At 40.8% G+C, this 17,756-nt stretch overlaps 1 protein-coding gene across 2 annotated transcripts in view; it reads right to left on the bottom strand.

The window, feature by feature from the left end:
- Positions 1-412: 412 nt before the first annotated feature.
- ADAMTSL1 (ADAMTS like 1) overlaps positions 413-17,756 on the bottom strand; it is a 409,739-nt gene continuing 392,395 nt past the window's right edge. For both annotated transcript variants that reach the window (XM_080667642.1, XM_080667641.1), the window contains 3 exons: positions 5,237-5,346; positions 4,249-4,469; positions 413-2,857 (listed from right to left, as the gene is read on the bottom strand). In XM_080667642.1, the coding sequence (XP_080523768.1) occupies positions 2,751-2,857; positions 4,249-4,469; positions 5,237-5,346 (438 nt within the window). In that variant the 3' untranslated portion in view covers positions 413-2,750. The remainder of the gene's footprint in view (positions 2,858-4,248; positions 4,470-5,236; positions 5,347-17,756) is intronic.

Consider the following 17,756-nt stretch of genomic DNA (forward strand, 5'->3'; position numbering starts at 1 on the left):
TACACGCACAACTTCAGCATGCGGTTACTCCACACTGCACACGGCACAGGAAGCCTGGCCCGGAGTGAGGCCCCTCCCGCACCCAGGCCTGCACCTACCCACAGATGCCTGTGCTTCTTCTCTTCCCAAAGGTACTGTGGCTCCGGTCTTCCCACTCTATAGGGACGGAAATAAGACGATTGTCAAGGGCAGCACTGAGACCGAGTGTGTGCACACCCACAGCCATAGCCCCTCTGGCTTCATTTACAGAGCTGGCCCTCCCAGGCCTGGGCCCCCAACACCCCTTGTGAAGCTGAAAACTGCAATTCTCCCTCTTTAACCAGACACAGATGAGTGGCTGGGAACCACCCTCTCCCCGACACAACACAAGATGAGAGGGCTGAGCTTAAGAGAGACTCAGACGACACGATTTAAATAAATAAGCTGTATTATCTGTACAAAAAATATAAATACAGTTTTGTGTTTTAGAGGAGGAAGTGCCTCCTTTCCACATTATTCAGCAGCCCTAATAATCTTGGGGTGCTGCTGAGTCACAATTCACAGAACAAACAGTAAATGAACATTCATGTCATGCAAGGGGCACACGGCTTCCTACCCCAAACCCAGGCCCTCCAAGCTGGCTCTGCAACCCATTTCAGAGGTTCCAGCCTGACATGGGGGAGCTGAAGACACCTGCTGTGTAGTAAATGTGAATATTGGCCCGTGGTTTTCAACAGCTATTGAACTAGAAATAATCAGCCACATTAGTAGTAGGATAAAATTTGTCTTCTTCACACATGTGTAACTATTGTGTCACAAATGAATTCTCTCTCATTGCCCCATCATCCCATGTTAGTTTTTACAATGTATTCTGTACACAGTGAATGGATCCAGAGTTAAACATCAGGTTCTATTAAAAAAAGGAACAATACAATAATCACCACGGGGTTTACAGAAACACAACTGCAAGAAGTTACTAAAAAGTCCCCCAAATACTTGGTTTTCTGGATGACAATGTACAATTATTAATATTGCACTTTTTTATACAAGAAATCCTAATAAATATTCACAAAAGATATACAGACATAGAAAACATTCTCTTTTATTTTAAATAAACATTACACTGATTTTTAGTAACATGATTTCTTAGAGCCCATTTTTGTGGTGAGGAAGAAGGAAACCCACCTAATTGTCCACAGCTCACCTGGGGAGGACACAGATTAACGTTGTATCCCCTCAAATTTCCTTGCAGGCTGGAAAACACAGCCCTGATGTCAGTGGCGGCCCCGAGGGAGTGGTGCTTTCTCTGAAGGTGAGTGACTCTCGCTGCCCTGCCCTGCCATGACGACTAAACTGTGGCCACTTGGGGAGGTGGCCAAAATCACGTGTCCAAAGCCACTTCCTGAATAAGCAATTTGCCCAATCACCAAAACTGGCATAGGTGGACTCCTGGTAGTTCATTGTGTGTGGGGAATGGGTTGAAAGTTTTTGAGGACAGTCTTGGAAGCTTTAGTTATCTTTTGGCTTTGCCATCGCACCCCACCCCCCACCCCAACCTGCTCTGTAGACAGGAGGGAACTCTTACTGTGGGCAGGGCTCCCACAAGCCTACTGTCCCCCCAGACCCCTGACAGCTCTGGAATGAAGTGGCTGCTATGTCCTGATGGCTGCTCTCAGGCAAGTTGATTAATGAATTGGTTTTTGAAAATTGACTCTAGTCCCTGGCTCTTAAGTAGGGCAGCAAAGGCCATACATGCTCAGATGCCCCTGGCTCACATCAGCAGTGAGTTCCAGGCTGGGACACTCTAGACTTAGAGATGCCAGGGGTGGTTTTGCTGCGGGTGTACAGGCAGAAAGTTCTCCGAGACAGTGTGGGGAAGAGAGCTCCCCTCCACCCCATGGAAGGCATGTCTCATACCAAAGCCTGAGCCCTCTGTGAGGGCAGCAGAGCTCCGAACAGCCCTTCCCCTGAGCCTGCCGGGTCCCATGCCCAGGGGGTTCAGAGCCCCTCTGGGAGCCTCCTGGCTACTCACTCCTCCCCTGTCTCCCTCCACTCTCCCCTGAGGAACATGCACAGGCTTTCTTGCTTCTGTCCCCCTGCCCCTCTATTTCCTCTTTCTGCATTGTGTCCTTGAGGCCTACTTGGACTGTCTCCTCCTTTACCCCTACGTGTCCATGTTTTGAGTTCTTGTTGCTCTGTGCCCTCCACCTCCCCTCCCCAGCAGAAGAACTAAGTTCTGGGCTGCTTCTGCCTCAGCATGGTGTCCCCCTCGCCCTTTCTGAGGCCTAGGGACAGAGGCAGAAGACAGGAGCAGCGCGCTTCTGCGTTAACGGTGCGTGGGAAAGACCCAGTCGGTGTCCAAAGTCTGGACCAATGCTTTACAAACCATCTGGGACCTGCCCACCTGCCTGCTGGGAGCTCTGGCTCCATGTTGTCCCCAGGGGCTATACCTGCCTCTTCCCAGGTCTCTTTAGGACCCAGGTTTGGGAGGGAGCCAGCTTTGCAAGGAAGCTCCCACTGTCTGGCCTGGTCTGCAACCTCCTTTTGACCTCTGTCCTGTCCGTTCCCAACATTCTGTCCTCCATCTAACTGAAAGAGAAGGCATGCTGAGGTCCTCAAGTCCAGGGTGGGGGGGCGGTGGGGGTTGGATGGGGGTGTGCGTGGTTGGGGGCAGGGAGGGGAAATAAATAAAATGAAGAAAGCTTATGTCTGTCCAAGGTGGTTGCGTGAGTCCTTTGTGCGGCCAGGGTCGGTCTTCCTTATCCCTCACTTCACGCTTTGCCACAAGTTCCACAGCAGCGAGACTTGAACTGGCTGAGTTGGCAGAGTTTCAGCTGTTTCACCTTCTCGCAGTACCTGGTGGTATCTCTGCACTCCACTGGGAAGGGGGGCGGGCAGAAAGGAAACGTGAAACAGAGATTAACGGCTCTGGCCAACTGGGTGTTTCCTATGCTGGAGGGGCCACTGTTGTGCTGTCCCGTGAGCTCAGCTACCACCCCACCTGCCCCTGGCTACCAACATGGGGGCCTTTCTGAGAGCCCCCCTTCTTGCTGGTGCCTGTGGGCTCCCTGTCTTTGGCCCGCCTCACCTCCCAGGCAAGTTGCTGTCTCCCATGGTATTTTAGGAAGTGACTCTCCTCCTTGAGATGGGTTCCAGAAATTCGACTACATTTTGTTCCACTGCAAGGTGGCATGTGAGTGAGTTCCTAGTTGATGGCCTCAACCCCCTGAGCAGCTTTGTCTTGGCATATTCTCTCTCCACCTATGCCTCTCTACTTCTCATCACCAGGCCTTACCGGACACCACGACCTTCTAGTTCAGTACTGGCACAGACTACATGGTCCTTCAACACTGGTGCTGATTTGGGTTGTGGACATCCCGGATTGACCTAGTCCAAACTCCTTTCATTGAACACTGGTCCTCAGTGTGGTGAGCTCCTACCACCAAGATGGGTCAGCCCCACCCAGGAGGACAAAGACCACCCCTCCCCAGTGTAGAGAAAGCCACCAGGACTGAAGGTAAGGGGACTGTTTGCTTCTAGGTCCTCTGCCTCCGTGCTGGGAATCGGATGCTCAGGGAGGCCCTGTTGGGAGGAAATGGCACTGCACCAGGTAAGTTTCCTAGTCTTTGCCTCATGCTTTGTCGTCTTCCCTGTGGGGAAGCACCTCCAATTTGTTTTGGGTCCAGAGGAATAAAAAATAGATTCCCACCCAACAGGGCTACAAAGGCTGGTGCTGGGCTGAGGAGGACCAGACCTGCAGAAGGAGGGAGTGAATGAGTGTCAGCTCCCTGGGCAGGGCTCAGTGTGGTCGGTGCCCTGGGGCAGGGGAGGAGGGAGGCGGTCAGCAGAGCCTTGTTCTGTGAGAAGCAGAGCCATGATGGGCACCGGGCCTGCTGAGCGGAGGCACTCTGCGTGCTGCTTTAGTGTGCACAGTGCTTTCTCCTTAGTAGTCCTCCCCCGAGGGCACTGTTCAGTCGTCCCCTGCGCACCCGCCAAACGACTGCAGGTGGAGCTGGAGGCTGTTTTCATCCCGCACTTGGCTCTCTCAGGGCTGGGATGGAGCCCTTAGGGCACTCAGCCATCTTCTGTGGCTTGAATATGTGTAGACACACCCATGCACCCCTCTGAAAATACCTAACTGTAGTCCTAGCTCACAGTCCTTGGGAAGCTGGATCCAGTGCCCTGTGCTCAGGCTTGGGCCCAGGGACTGCCTCTGCACCCGGTACCCTGGGGGGAATTTGCGGAAGGCTCTTTGGGATCGGAACATACTGTTTTCACACGGGGTGATGTTGCAGCGCTGCCAGTTGGCGGGCCGGGGCCCCCAGGAGCACAGGTGCTCAGGCACCGCCTTGTTGGTGCGGGCGTGCACACACTCCACACGCCGGGACTGGAAGCCGTAGTTGCCGCAGGTCGCTGTGCACAGGGTCCACAGGCTGACCCTCCAGTGTACGCTGCAGGCTTCTGACCAGCAGTTCTGGGTACTCACAGGCCTGCAGGAGGAGGGGGGCAGGGTTAGACTCTGCCTCTGTGGGGGCTGGAGCTGGATGCGGGGTGGGGACAGATGTGAAAATAACACTGCAAACACAAGGATGTTGGGCAATGAAGAGCTTCCAGTGCTACCAGACTTGGGCTCCGATCTCTGTTACTGAAAGGCTCTAACATCTCAGAAGGCCACCTCCTCTAACTGGGACTCCATCTGCTCATCTCTACAATGCCTGCTCACTGCAGGACCTGAGAATGGGCTCAACCCAGGGTGCAGGTTTGCAGAGGCAAAGCCTGGAGCCATCACCCCAGGGGGACACCTACAAGGAGGTATGACAGGAAATGGGGGCTAGATAGGGATGACAGGTAGAGATTCAGGGACAAAGGCCCTCATGTCAGCATAACTTCTAGAGGGAGGTCAGCAAGAGTGATGGGGGCTGCTGGAGCCCTTAAGATCTGGTGGCCACTTTGTGGACTTCACCTCCTGCCTACCCTGGGGCTAGTCAGGTCTCTTGTGGTATCAGGCTTTCCTCAGAGGAACCTACACATCTTTATCTCCAAGAAAGGAGACCCCAGCCTGGCCCATTCAGTAAACACAAGGCCACCACTGAGCCTTCTACCTTGGGAGAGGCCAGTGGCCTGGGGAGAACTGAGGTGAAAGGGCAGGGCATGTGACCCCTGGGACTGTGGGAGATTGGAGGAGAAACATCCATTCTCCACCATCTTTCTGTGCTATTGACGAGCTGGGGAAAGGAGGCCCATGGTTTTCTCTTACCTCGGGAGGGCACTGCACTGCTCTGACGGTAAGGTGATGCCGTCCAGTGTCTGGCAGAAGACTTGTCTGTGTTGCACAGCTAGGCGAGGTCCAATGCAAGGCCCATTGCACTGGCAAGCAGAGGAAGGTGACATACACATATAATGTTAGGCAAGCCAGGGGAGGCTGCAGTATTCAGGCTGCATGGGACACATGTGCAGGGTCAGATCATTCATCTTGCCCCTCTTTGGGCCAACTAAAGGGTGTTCACTGGCATGTTTCCTTTGTGCCACAGTGGAAGCGTTAGCTTTTCTATGGTCTGTGAGCATTCTGCTAGCAAATGGCTAATGGTAGCTGTAGAGCCAATCAGAAAATGTCAACCCCTCCCAGATTAAACAGGTGAAAGATTTCTTGGCATAATGGGCCAAGAATGTGTTGTAACCTTTATTATTCTACATCTTGTTTCTATGACTTTAGAGGTGAAGAACTTAAGCCCCTCAGTCCCTCCTTTACTCCTGAGAATTATTTATTGTTTTCTTGCTAAATTCACCCAAGTAATCAAGTCTATGAATTCTTTCCCTCCTTTGGCTTCATTTTCTCCAGGTTAAACCCAGGATGGCTGAACAAAAGCAGACTTAGGTATGTACAACTAGTCCCTGCTTATATTCTCTTGATATGTGCTCATGAGATTGTTAAGCTTGTCCTAGAGTTGGCAGAGCCAGAGTCTTGCACAGGAAATGCCCGTAACAATGGTGTCTGTAAAGTACAAAAGCAGCAGGCCTTAGCTGACATCTGCTATTTGAGTAAGAGGCCAGATATCCCTTAGAGGTCACTTTAGAATCAAAGTCCTTAACTTGGGCGGGGGGGGGCGGGGGGCTTTGGACTTCCTAGGGGACCTCGGGAGAGCTGTTAACCTTTAAAATTATAAGCAGAAATCTTGTGTTTATTGACATTTTTCCAGCAAGAGGCTTTAGCTTTTATCAGATGCTCAGAGGATTTCAGAGGTTTAAAACCACTGAAGGAAAGGATTTAAGGTAAAGATAGTCTCTTAGGTCAGGCAACTGTGCCCCAAATCAGTTACTGCTCCTTCTGCCATAGCTGAGTATACCAGAGTCTTGTCAATCAAATATCGTTTGTTGGACCAAGTGATGCTAGAAGGTGTGAACTCAGAGAGCAGAAAGAGATGGGCTCTGAAGGGTCCAGTGTGATGCTATTGTTCACAAAGACACAGGAGGGTTAGGGAAAATGTAAAAATGCCCCTTGACACCAACAACTGGGAGTTTAAAAAAAATGAGATAAAATATATACCTAATTTGTTAAAAATTTATGATTTTATTTATATAATTCAGTGGCATTAGTACATTCATGTTGTTGTACACCATTACCATTATTCATCTCTAGAACTTTTTCATCATCCTGAACTCCCTGGCTGTGGTATCCATTATTCTACTTCCTGTTTCTTTGACTTTACTCCAGGTACCTCATTTAAGTGAAATCATGCAGTGTATGTTCTTTTGTGTCTGGCTTCTTTAACTTAAACGTTTTCAAGGTTCATCCATGTTTTAGCATATAAAATTTCTCTTTTTTTAAAGGCTGGATAACATGCCATTGTAAGTATACGCCACATTTTGTTTATCCTTCCCTTTATCCTGCTAACGAACATGAGTTGTTTTTATTTTTATGGCTTGTAAATAATGCTATCATGAATATTAGTGTACAAATATCTGTTCAAGTTCCTGTTTTCAGTTCTTCTGAGTATATAGCTAGAAGTGGAATTGCTGGATCATAAGGTAATTCTATGTTTACTTTTTTGAGGAACCTCCATACTATTTTCCACAGCAATTATGCCATTTCATATTCCCATCAACAGTGCTTAAGGGTTCCAGTTTCTCCATATCTTGGTCAACATTTGTTATTTTCTGTTTGTTTTTTTTTAAAATAACAATCCTAATGGATAAGTGGTATCTCATTGTGGTTTTGATTTGCATTTCCCTAATTACTAGTGATGTTCAATATCTTTTCATTTGTGTATTGGCCATTTATACATATTCTTTAGAGAAATATCTACTAGTATTCAAGGCTTTGCGTTTTGTTGACTTATAGTTCTCTTCTGTATATTCAGGATATTAATCCTTTATCAAATTTATGATTTACAAATATAGTTGACCCTGGAACAACACAAGTTTGAATTGTGCTGGTCCATTTATATGTGGATTTTTTCAATAAATACTATACAGTAGTTTTTCATCCATGGTTGAGAGTTCATGGGTGTGGAGGGCTGACTATATGCATTGATCTATGCCATTTTATATAGGGGACTTGAGCATCTGTAGCTTTTGGTATTCGCAGGGTTGGGGCGGTCCTGGAACCAATACCCTGTGGATATGGAGGGGTAACTTAAGTTTTTGGGGAGTCAAAAGTTATAAACAGATTTTTGACTGTGTGGGAGTGGATACCCCTAACCCTGATGTTATTCAGGAGTCAACTGAATTTTCTCCCATTCTGTGTGTTGCCTTTTTACTCTGTTGATAGTGTCTTTTAATGAAGAAAAGCTTTTACATTTGATGATACTCAGTTTGCCAAATCTTTTTTTGCCTTTGCTTTTAATGTCATATTCAAGAAATCATTGCCAAATGCATTATTGTGAAGCTTCTCCCCTCCCTGTTTTCTTCTAAGGGTTTTATACTTTTAACTCTTAGATTTATTTTGTATTAATTTTTATATATGGTGTAAGGTAAGGTAAGGATCCAACTTCATTCTCTTGCATGTAGCTATACAATTTTCCTAGCACCATTTGTTGCAAAGACTGTCCTTTCCCCATTGAATGATCTTGACACACTTCATTTGACCGTATATGCTAGAGTTTATTTCTGGGCTATTTTATTCTGTTGGTCTATATATCTGTGTTCGTATGCCAGCACTAGACTGTTTTGATTACTGAAACTTTGTGTACTAAGTTTTGAAATCAGGAATTGTGAAATCTTCAACTTGTTCTGGCCATTTGAGATTCCATATGAATTATAGGATTTTTCTATTTCTGCAAATCAAGTCATTGGGATTTTGATAGGAATTGAATTAAATCTGTAAATCAATTTGAGCAGTATTGAAATCTTATTTTCCAATCTATGAACACAAGATGTCTTTTGCCTCCTTAGTTAAGTTTATTCCTAAGTATTTATTATTTCTGCTGCTATTACAAATTGAATTGTTTAAATTTTCTTATTGCTTGTGTATAAAAATGCAACTGATTTTATTAGCTCTAAGATTTTTTTGGCTTTTATATATGAGATCATGTCATCTATGAACAAAGATAATTTTATTTCTTCCTATCCAACTTGGATGGCTTGACTTTTCTTTCTTTTTCTTGCCCAATACTCTGAACTTCCAATACTATCTATATTGAACCCTTCTGGGACTCCCACAATGTGTATGTTGGTAACATTTTCTTCATTCAGCTCCTTAGACTTGATAATTTTAATAATCCTTTTTCAGGTTTGCTAATTGTTTCTTCTGCCTACTTAAACCTGCTGTTGAAAATTTTCAATACAGATATTGTATTTTTCAGATCCAAAATTTCTATCTTTGTTATAATTTTTCAAGTTATAGTTGACATACAATATTATATTAGTTTCAGGTCTACAACATAGTGATTCAACATTTATAGTCCTTACAATGTTATCACCAGAATAAGTCTAGTAACAATCTATCACCATGCAAAGTTATTAAAATGTTGACTATTTTCACTATGCTATATACCCATGACTTAACTGGAGGTTTGTACCTTTTATCCCCCACTCCCTCCCCTCTGGAATCTATCAGTTTGTTCTGTATGTAGGGGTCTGTTTCTCTTTTGTTGTATTTGCTTGTTTTTAAAGATTCACATATAAGTGACATTATATGGTATTTGTCTTATTTAACTTAGCATAACACCTTTTAGGTCCATCTATTTCAAATGGCAAGATTCCATTTTTTATGGCTAATATATATATATATATATATATATATATATATATATATATATATAATCATCTTTATTCATTCACCTGTTGATGGACACCTAGGTTCGTTCCATATCTTGGTTATTGTAAATAATGCTGCAATGAACATAGGGGTGCATATTGCTTTTTGAGTTAGTGTTTTGATGTTGTTTTTTTTTTCCAGATAAATATTCTGAAGTGGAATTGCTGAGTCCTACGGTCAATCTATTTTTACTGTTCTCCATAATGGTTGTATCAATTTACAATCCCACTAGCTATGCAAAAAAAGCGTTCCCTCTTCTCCACATCCTCACCAACACATGTTGTTGCTGACTTTTTGGTAGCAGTCATTCTTACAGGTATGAGGTTCTCAATGTGATTTTGATTTGCATTTCCCTGATGATTTGTGATACTGAGCATTTTTTTTCCATGTTTTTTTGGCCATCTGTATATGTTCTTTGGAGAAATGTCAAGTGCTCTGCCCATTTTAAAATTGGATTGTTTGTTGTTCTGATGTTGAATTGTGTGAGTTATTTTTGCTATTAATCTTATGGGATATATCATTGGCAAATATCTTCTCCCAGTCAGTAGGTTGTCTTTTCAGTTTGATGTACACTCATTAGTTGTTTTTTGAGAAGATATATCAAAAAAATATTGCTAAGACCAATGTCAAAGGGTTTACTGCCTATGATATCAAGCCTTATATAGAAGTCTTAATCCACTCAGTTTATTTTTGCTTGTATCTGTCCAGTTTTCCCAACACCATTTATTGAAGAGGCTGTCATTTCCCCACTGTATATTCCTTCCTTCCAATGTCATATATTGACTATATAAGTGTGGGTTAATTTCTGGGTTTTTATTATGTTCCATTGATGTATGTGTCTATTTTTATGCAGTACCATACTGCTTTGATTAATATAGTATAGTATAGTTTGAAATCAGGGAATGTGATGCCACCAGCTTTTTTGTCCTTTCTTATATATTGCTTTGACTATTTGGGGAAATTTGTGATTCCATATAAATTTTAGGAATGTTTGTTCTGGTTTTCTGAAAAATACCATTGGAATGTTCTCATTTTGTTCACATATCGTTTTTCTGATTTCCTTCAGTTTTTAAAATCTGTGTTTTTCTTGAGCTCCTTGAGTGTATTGAAGGCAGTTGTTTTAAGCTCTTTGTCTAATACATCTGATGCACTGTTTCTTCAGGGATGGTTTCTGCCACTTAATTTTCTTCCTTGAATGGACCATGTTTTCCTGTTTCTTTGTATGGCTTATGATTTATTTTGGAATTGGGTTTTGAGGACACAGTCATCTCTTTGTCTTTGCACACTCTCTTTACTGATTAGCTGGATGTTCTCTGAGCCTAGGGATCAGTCTTAGGTGAAAGCTTCAGGTCTTTTATGAGCACATGTCTTACCTAGGCCTGCATGTGGCTTTCTCAACTCCCCTGTATACATGGAAACTTTTGAGTGGCTTACTTGCCAGAGTCTCATTCCAGGTTTTTCTAATGTCTATTGTATGTCTCCATCTGTAATCCCTCGCCCCAGGTGGCTACAGGTTGGGTAGTCCCCCTGAAGCTTTCACAAGTAGTGGTTGCCACTTGAGATCTGAGTTAAATGAAACAGATCAGTCCTTCAGGTAGCCACCTGACAGGTTAGCATATTGCAAATAGGATCTTCTCTGCTCCCTACAGATTAAAGGAGGGAAATGGGCTGCTGCTGCCTCTAGACCAAGTCTGTGTGATGCTGGTTGGGGTGGAAAAGGATCAGTGAAAATAACATAACAGTTCCCACTGTTTTGAAGGTGGGTATTTTTTATTGGGTGTTTGCTATAAACTTTGTTTTTCAGAGATCCTATTAGGGTAGTTCATCCAGTTTCTGGTTGTTTTTGGTGTTTCCATGGGGAAATGAGAAGTTAGAGCTTCCTAGTCTGCTATCTTGCTGATATCCTTTGACCACAATTGGGAGTTCATGAAGAAGTGATATGATCCCAGCAGCTCTATTTTCTCCACTGGATTGACTTTAGTGCCAGTTGCTACACTGATATTGCCTGTCCATCATGTTCCACTTGGTACTGACCGATACTCTACTCTATTTTCTTTGTTCTTTCGGGAAACAACTCCTTTGTGAACATATGCTTTCTAAGTTTTCCCCTAATCATTAGGTTATCTTCCTTCTGCAGCTTCATTAGTGTCCTCTAGGGTTCCATCCTGTGCCTTTTCGTCATCTCATGTTTTCCCTTGGGTTATCCCATCCATGACTCCTAGCTATCACTTGTCTATTGATGACTTTCAAATTGACAGTGTTTAGCATGGGTTTAAGTCCTGGCTCTATATAGCCAACTGCTTAGTAAATATACCCAAAACAAATTTTTTGTCACTCCAAAATTACCATTTTTTCCTGCCTGTATTCTTAGTCATTCAATCCATAAACCTGAGAGTCATCTTAGCTTCCTCCTTGTCTCTCATCTCTGATATCTAAGAGGTCACTGAAGCCATGTGAATTACACTTTCATAGGATCTCTTCTCCATTGCCCAATGCCTTAATTCTGATCAGCAAATTTCTCACATAAAATAGGTTTCTCTTTCACTTTCCAATTCACTTATCATGCCACAGAATAATCTTTTCAAAGTATAACTCTGTTCATGACATTCTTATTTAAAAATCTTTCTAGATGCCCCCGTACCTCACCAAGTGGTATTAATAAAAAAATCCAAACTCCTTGGACAGTACAGCATACCAGATTCTTCATGATCTTGCACCTGTTTTTCAGCCACATTTCCAACTCTCACTGAATTCTCCTGCAAACATTCCAGGGCTGCTTTTGCCTTCATTCCTTTTCCCCACCCAAGATAGTTGCCTTATAAATGTATGTTGGGTTAAAAGAAGAAAGTTGAATTACTACATGAGGACAGATTGCTTGAGCTGAGAAAGTAGTTTTAGTTCTACTTAGACTAAAATAAACATGGTTTTCAGAGACTTCAAAGAGGTAGGCAAATGAAGGAGCAGATATTTACATGACATTATTCCAAAAGGACTTTCTCATCAGAAACTATTACTGTTTTTATTCTCACAGGAATAGAATGCAGAAGATTGAGGGGCATCTATAGTTTGTAGCACATCCCAACAATACCACCAATAGAAAATTACCAATAGGATTGTGAGATCAAGCAGTTCCCTATAATGCCTCAAGCCTTGCTACTATTTAAAATACGATCCTTGGACCAGTAGCATTGGCATCACCTGAGAGCTCTTGGAAATTCAGCAGATGAACACAGTGAGAATGTCAACAAAGAGAAAATATAAGAAAGTACTAAATAGAAGTCATAGAACTTGTACTGAAAAATACCCTAGCAGGGTTTGGGGGGCAGTAGAACTCACCCAATCAGAGCAGCAAATAGAAGAATGAAAACAAGTGAAGATACTTGAGGAGACTTATGAGACAATATCAAGCAGACCAACAATCACAGAAGGAGAAGAGAGAAAGGGGTTGAAAACTTTCCTAACCTGGGGAAAGAAACAGACATCTAGATCTAAGGAGCCCAGGGAATTCCAAGGAAGGTGAAACCATACTAATTTACATTTTAATTAATTGTCAAAAGTTAAAGACACAGACAAAATTTTAAAAGCAACTTATGTCTAAGGGATAATGTTGCCCCACCCCAAGACCCTTAGCATTCAGGATCAAAGAAGAATGTTTTCCACACAAGCAAAATTTAAAGGAGTTTATCATTATTAAATCAGCCTTATAAGAAATCTTAAAGAGACTTTTTTAAGGTGAAAGGAAAGGGTGCTAATTAGTAGTAAGAAAACATATGGAAGTATAAATGTCACAGATAAAGGTAAATAAATAGAAAAGGTAGTGGATTAATCAGTCATAATGCTAGTATGAAGGTTAAAAGTAGTAAATATAACTACAATAATTAAAGGATTCATAAGATAAAAAGATGTTAAAAATACGTGGGAAGAGTAAAAATGTTGATTGCATTCTAAATTCTAACTTATCAACTTCAAAATAGACTGTTCTAAATGTGTTATTATATGTAAGTCTCATGGTAACCACAAATCAAATACCTATAATAGTTACACAAACTATAAAGAGAAAGGAATCTTAAGTATACCACTAAATAAAGTCATCAGACCACAAGAATAGAGCAAGGGAAGAAAGGAGAGAACTACAAAACAACCAGAATACAATGAATAAAATGGCGAATTCTCCACTCAAAAGACACAGAGTGGTGGGATGGTTATGGTACCTATAGGAAACTCACTTCAGATGTAAGGACAGACACTGAAAGGATGGGAAAAGGTATTCTATATAAATAGCACCAAGAGAAAGTAAGAGTTTCTACACCTTTATCAGATAAAATAGGCATTAAAACATGGACTGTACTAAGAGATTAAGAAGGACATTACATAATGATAAAGGGGTCGATATAACATTTATAAATATCACAAATATTAACAGACCCAAAGGGAGAAAAGGAGAGCATTATAATAACGCTAGGGAAATTTAATACTCTACTTACATCAATGAGTAGATGAGACAGAAAATTAATTAGAATAGATTGGCCTTAAATGATACATCAGACCAGATGGACTTACCAAAATATATACAAAACAGTCTACACTTCTCAAGTTCACATGGAACATTCTTCAGGATAAATCATATATGAGGCCACAAAACGTCTTACTAAATTTAAAAAGACTGAAATCATATCAATCATCTTTTCTGACCACAATGGTATGAAACTAGAAATGAATTACAAGAAGAAAACTGAAAAATTCACAAATATGTGGAGATTAAATGACATGCTATTGAACAACCAATGGAAAATATATAATAAAACTTATGGGATATAGTAAAAGAAATTTTAAGAGGAAAGGTCATAGGAAAAAATGGGTAGAGGACAAACAGATGGCCAAGAGACGTTTGAAAAAATGCTCAACGTCACTAATCATCAGAGAGATGCAAATTAAAATGACAATGAGATACTACCTCACCAGAATGACAATAAATCAACAAACAACAGTTCTGGTGAGGATGTGGAGAAAAAGGAACCCTAGTACACTGCTGGTGAGAATGCAGATTGGTATAACCACTATGGAAAACAGTGTGGAGTTTCCTCAAAAAATTAAAAATGGAACTGCCATTTGAGCCAGTGATCCCACTTCTATGAATCCCAAAATACAAATCAAAGAATATATGGGGAACTATTTACAATAGCTAAGATCTAGAAACAGCCAAGTGCCCATCAGTAAATGAGTGCATAAAAAAGCTGTCGTACATTTACACAATGAAATACTTACTGTGCAGCTATAAAAAGGAAGGATCTTTGGAGAGTATTATACAAAGCAAAATAAGCCATTCAGAGAAAGATAAATATCACATGACTTCCCTTATATGTGGAAACTGTTGAAAAAAATAGAACCAGAAGCATGGAACACCAGAAACATGGAGCAGACTGACGAATCTCAAGGGGGTAGGGAGGTGGGTGGAAGAGATTAACCAAAGAATTTATATGCATATACATTGCCCATAGACACAGACAATAGGGTGGTGAAGTCCTGGGGTGGAAGTGGGCAATGGGGATCTGTAATATTCTCAATAATAAAGGTAAAAAACTAAGGACATCTGAATAAAGTAGGGATTATTGTTAAAAAAAAACAACAACAAAAAAAAACAACCCGAGCCAGCCGGTGTGGCTCAGTGGTTGCATGTCAACCTGTGAACCAGGAGGTCATGGTTCGTTCCCAGTCAGGAGATATGCCTGGTTGCAGAAGGCAGCCAAACATCTCATCATTGATGTTTTTATCTCTCTCCCTCTCTGAAATCAATAAAAATATATATTAAAAAATAAGAAAAATTATCAAGCAACCTAGCTTTATATCCTAATGAACTATATAAAAAGAACAAATGAAGCTCAAAGTTAGTATAAGGAAGGAAATAAAGATTAGAGCAGAAATGTATGAAACAGAGGCTAAAAAGACAATAGAAAAAAAACTAAGAGCTAGTTCTTTGAAAAGAGAAACAAAATTGACAAACCTTTAGCTAGACTCATGAAAAAAGATATGTTACAACTGATACCAAAGAAATACAATCACAAGAAACTACTATGTACACTTATATGCCAACAAATGAGACAACCTAGAAGAAATGGATAAATTCCTAGAAACATACAACCTACCAAGATTGAATCATGAGTAGAAAATCGGAATAGACTGATTACTATTAAGGAGATTGAATGAATCAGTAATTCAAAGCCTCGCAACAAACAAAAGTATTGGACCAGATGGTTTCACTGGGGAATTCGACCACCAAATATTTTAAAAGAATTAATACCAATCCTTCCAAACTCATTTTACCAGACCAGCATCACCCTGATACCAAAACCAGCAAAAGACACCACAAGAAAATACAATTCACAGGCAAATATCTTCAACAATACATTGAAAGGATCATACATCATACCAAGTGGGAATTATTCCAGGGATGCAAGGATGGTTTAACATCCATATATCTATCAATGTGATAATCACATTAACAAAATGAAGGATAAAATAGATGCAGAAAAAGTATGACAAAATTCAATATAATAAAGGCCATATATGACAAGCCCACAGCTAACATCATACTCAAGATTTGAAAGCTTTTTCTGTAAGACCAGTAATCAGACGAGGATGCCCACTCTTATCCTTTTCACCACTTATAATTGCATCAAAAAGGATAAAATACCCAGGCATAAACTTAAAGGGGTGAAAAATGTGTACACTGAAAACTATAAGACATTAACGAAATAAATGGAAAGATATTACATGCTCATGTATTTGAAGAATATTGTTAAAATGTTATTAACAAAGCAATTTATAGATTTAATGCAATCCCTATCAAAATTTCAATGTCATTTTTCAAAGAAATAGAACAAACAGTCCTAAATTTTTATGGAACTACAAAAGACCCAATTAACAAAGCAATCTTGGAAAAAAAAAAAAGCTAGAGCAATCACACTCTTTGATTTCAAAATATATTACAACAAACCTATAGTAGTCAACAAAGTATGGTGCGGGCATAAAAGCAGACACAAAATAGAGAGTGAGAGTCCAGAAGTAAACCCACACAACTAAGATTAATTACAACAAAGGAACCAAGAACATACATGGGGAAATGACAGTCTCTTCAATAAATGGTGCTGGGAAAACTGGACAGCCACATGCAAAGGAATGGAGCTGGACCACTAACACAAATTAACTCAAAATGGGTAAAAGACTTTAACGTAAGGCCTGAAATCTTATCTCCTAAAGATCAATCTTGGCAATAATATTTTGCATCTGACACCAAAGTAAAGGCAACAGAAGGAAATAAACAAGCGAGATTACATAAAGCTAAAAAGCTTCTGCACAGCAAAGGAAACCATTAAAAAATACAACCTAATCAGTAGGGAAAAATAATTTGCAAATGATATATATATATATAACTCATACAACTCAATAGCAAAGAACCCAAAGAAAATCAATTTAAAAAGGGATAGAGGATATGAATAGATATTTCTTTAAAAGAACTTATAGATGCCCAACAGGTACATGAAATGGTGCTCAACATCACCAATAATCAGGGAAATGCAAATCAAAACCACACTGAACTATCACCTCACACCTGTTGGAATGTCTATTATCAAAATGACAAGATTAGTGTTGGTGAGGATGTGGAAAAAGAGAACCCTCGTGCACTATACTGGTGGGCATGTAAATTGGTGCCACCACTACAGAGAGCATTTTGAAGGTTTCTAAAAAAAATTAAAAATAGAACTATATGATCCAGCAGTTTCGCTTCTGGGTATTTATCTGAAAAAACTAACTCAAAAAGATATATGCCACCCCATGTTCATTGCAGCTTTACAATAGCCAAGATATGGAAACAAGCTAAGTATCCATCAGTGGATTAACTGATAAAGAAAATGAGACACACACAGAGGAATATTACTCAGCCATAAAAGAAAAAGACATTTTGCCATTTGCAACAACACGTATGGACCTTGAGGGAATTATGCTAAGTGAAATAAGCCAGACAAAGAAAAGACAAATATTGTATGATGTCACTTATATGTGGAATCTCAGAAAACCTTGAAAAACAGGTTGGTGCTTTCCAGAGGTGGGGGTGGGCAATATCAGTGAAAGGGATCAAAAGTTATAAACTTTCAGTAAGAAAATAAAGTCATGGAGATGTCATGTACAGCTTTGTGACTATAGTTAATAATAATACTGTATTGTAGTCTATGCTTAGATCTTAAAAGTTCTAGGAAGAAATATTTTTTTATAACTATGTATGGTGACAGATGTTAACTAGACTTATTATGGTGATCATTTCACAATGTATACAAAAATGAAATCATTATTGTTGTACACCTGAGATTAATATGTTATATATAAATTGTAACTTAATAAAAAAAATCAGCATCCAAAGCTTTACTTCAGATCTGCTATATCAGAATTAGCAAGTTTAACAGTATTCACAGGTGATTTACATTAAAGCCTGAGACATTATTTGCCTAGAGGGTTTTAGAAGAAA

Source organism: Plecotus auritus (assembly GCF_963455305.1).
Source record: "Plecotus auritus genome assembly, chromosome: 5".
In the NCBI taxonomy this organism is placed as follows: domain Eukaryota; kingdom Metazoa; phylum Chordata; class Mammalia; order Chiroptera; family Vespertilionidae; genus Plecotus; species Plecotus auritus.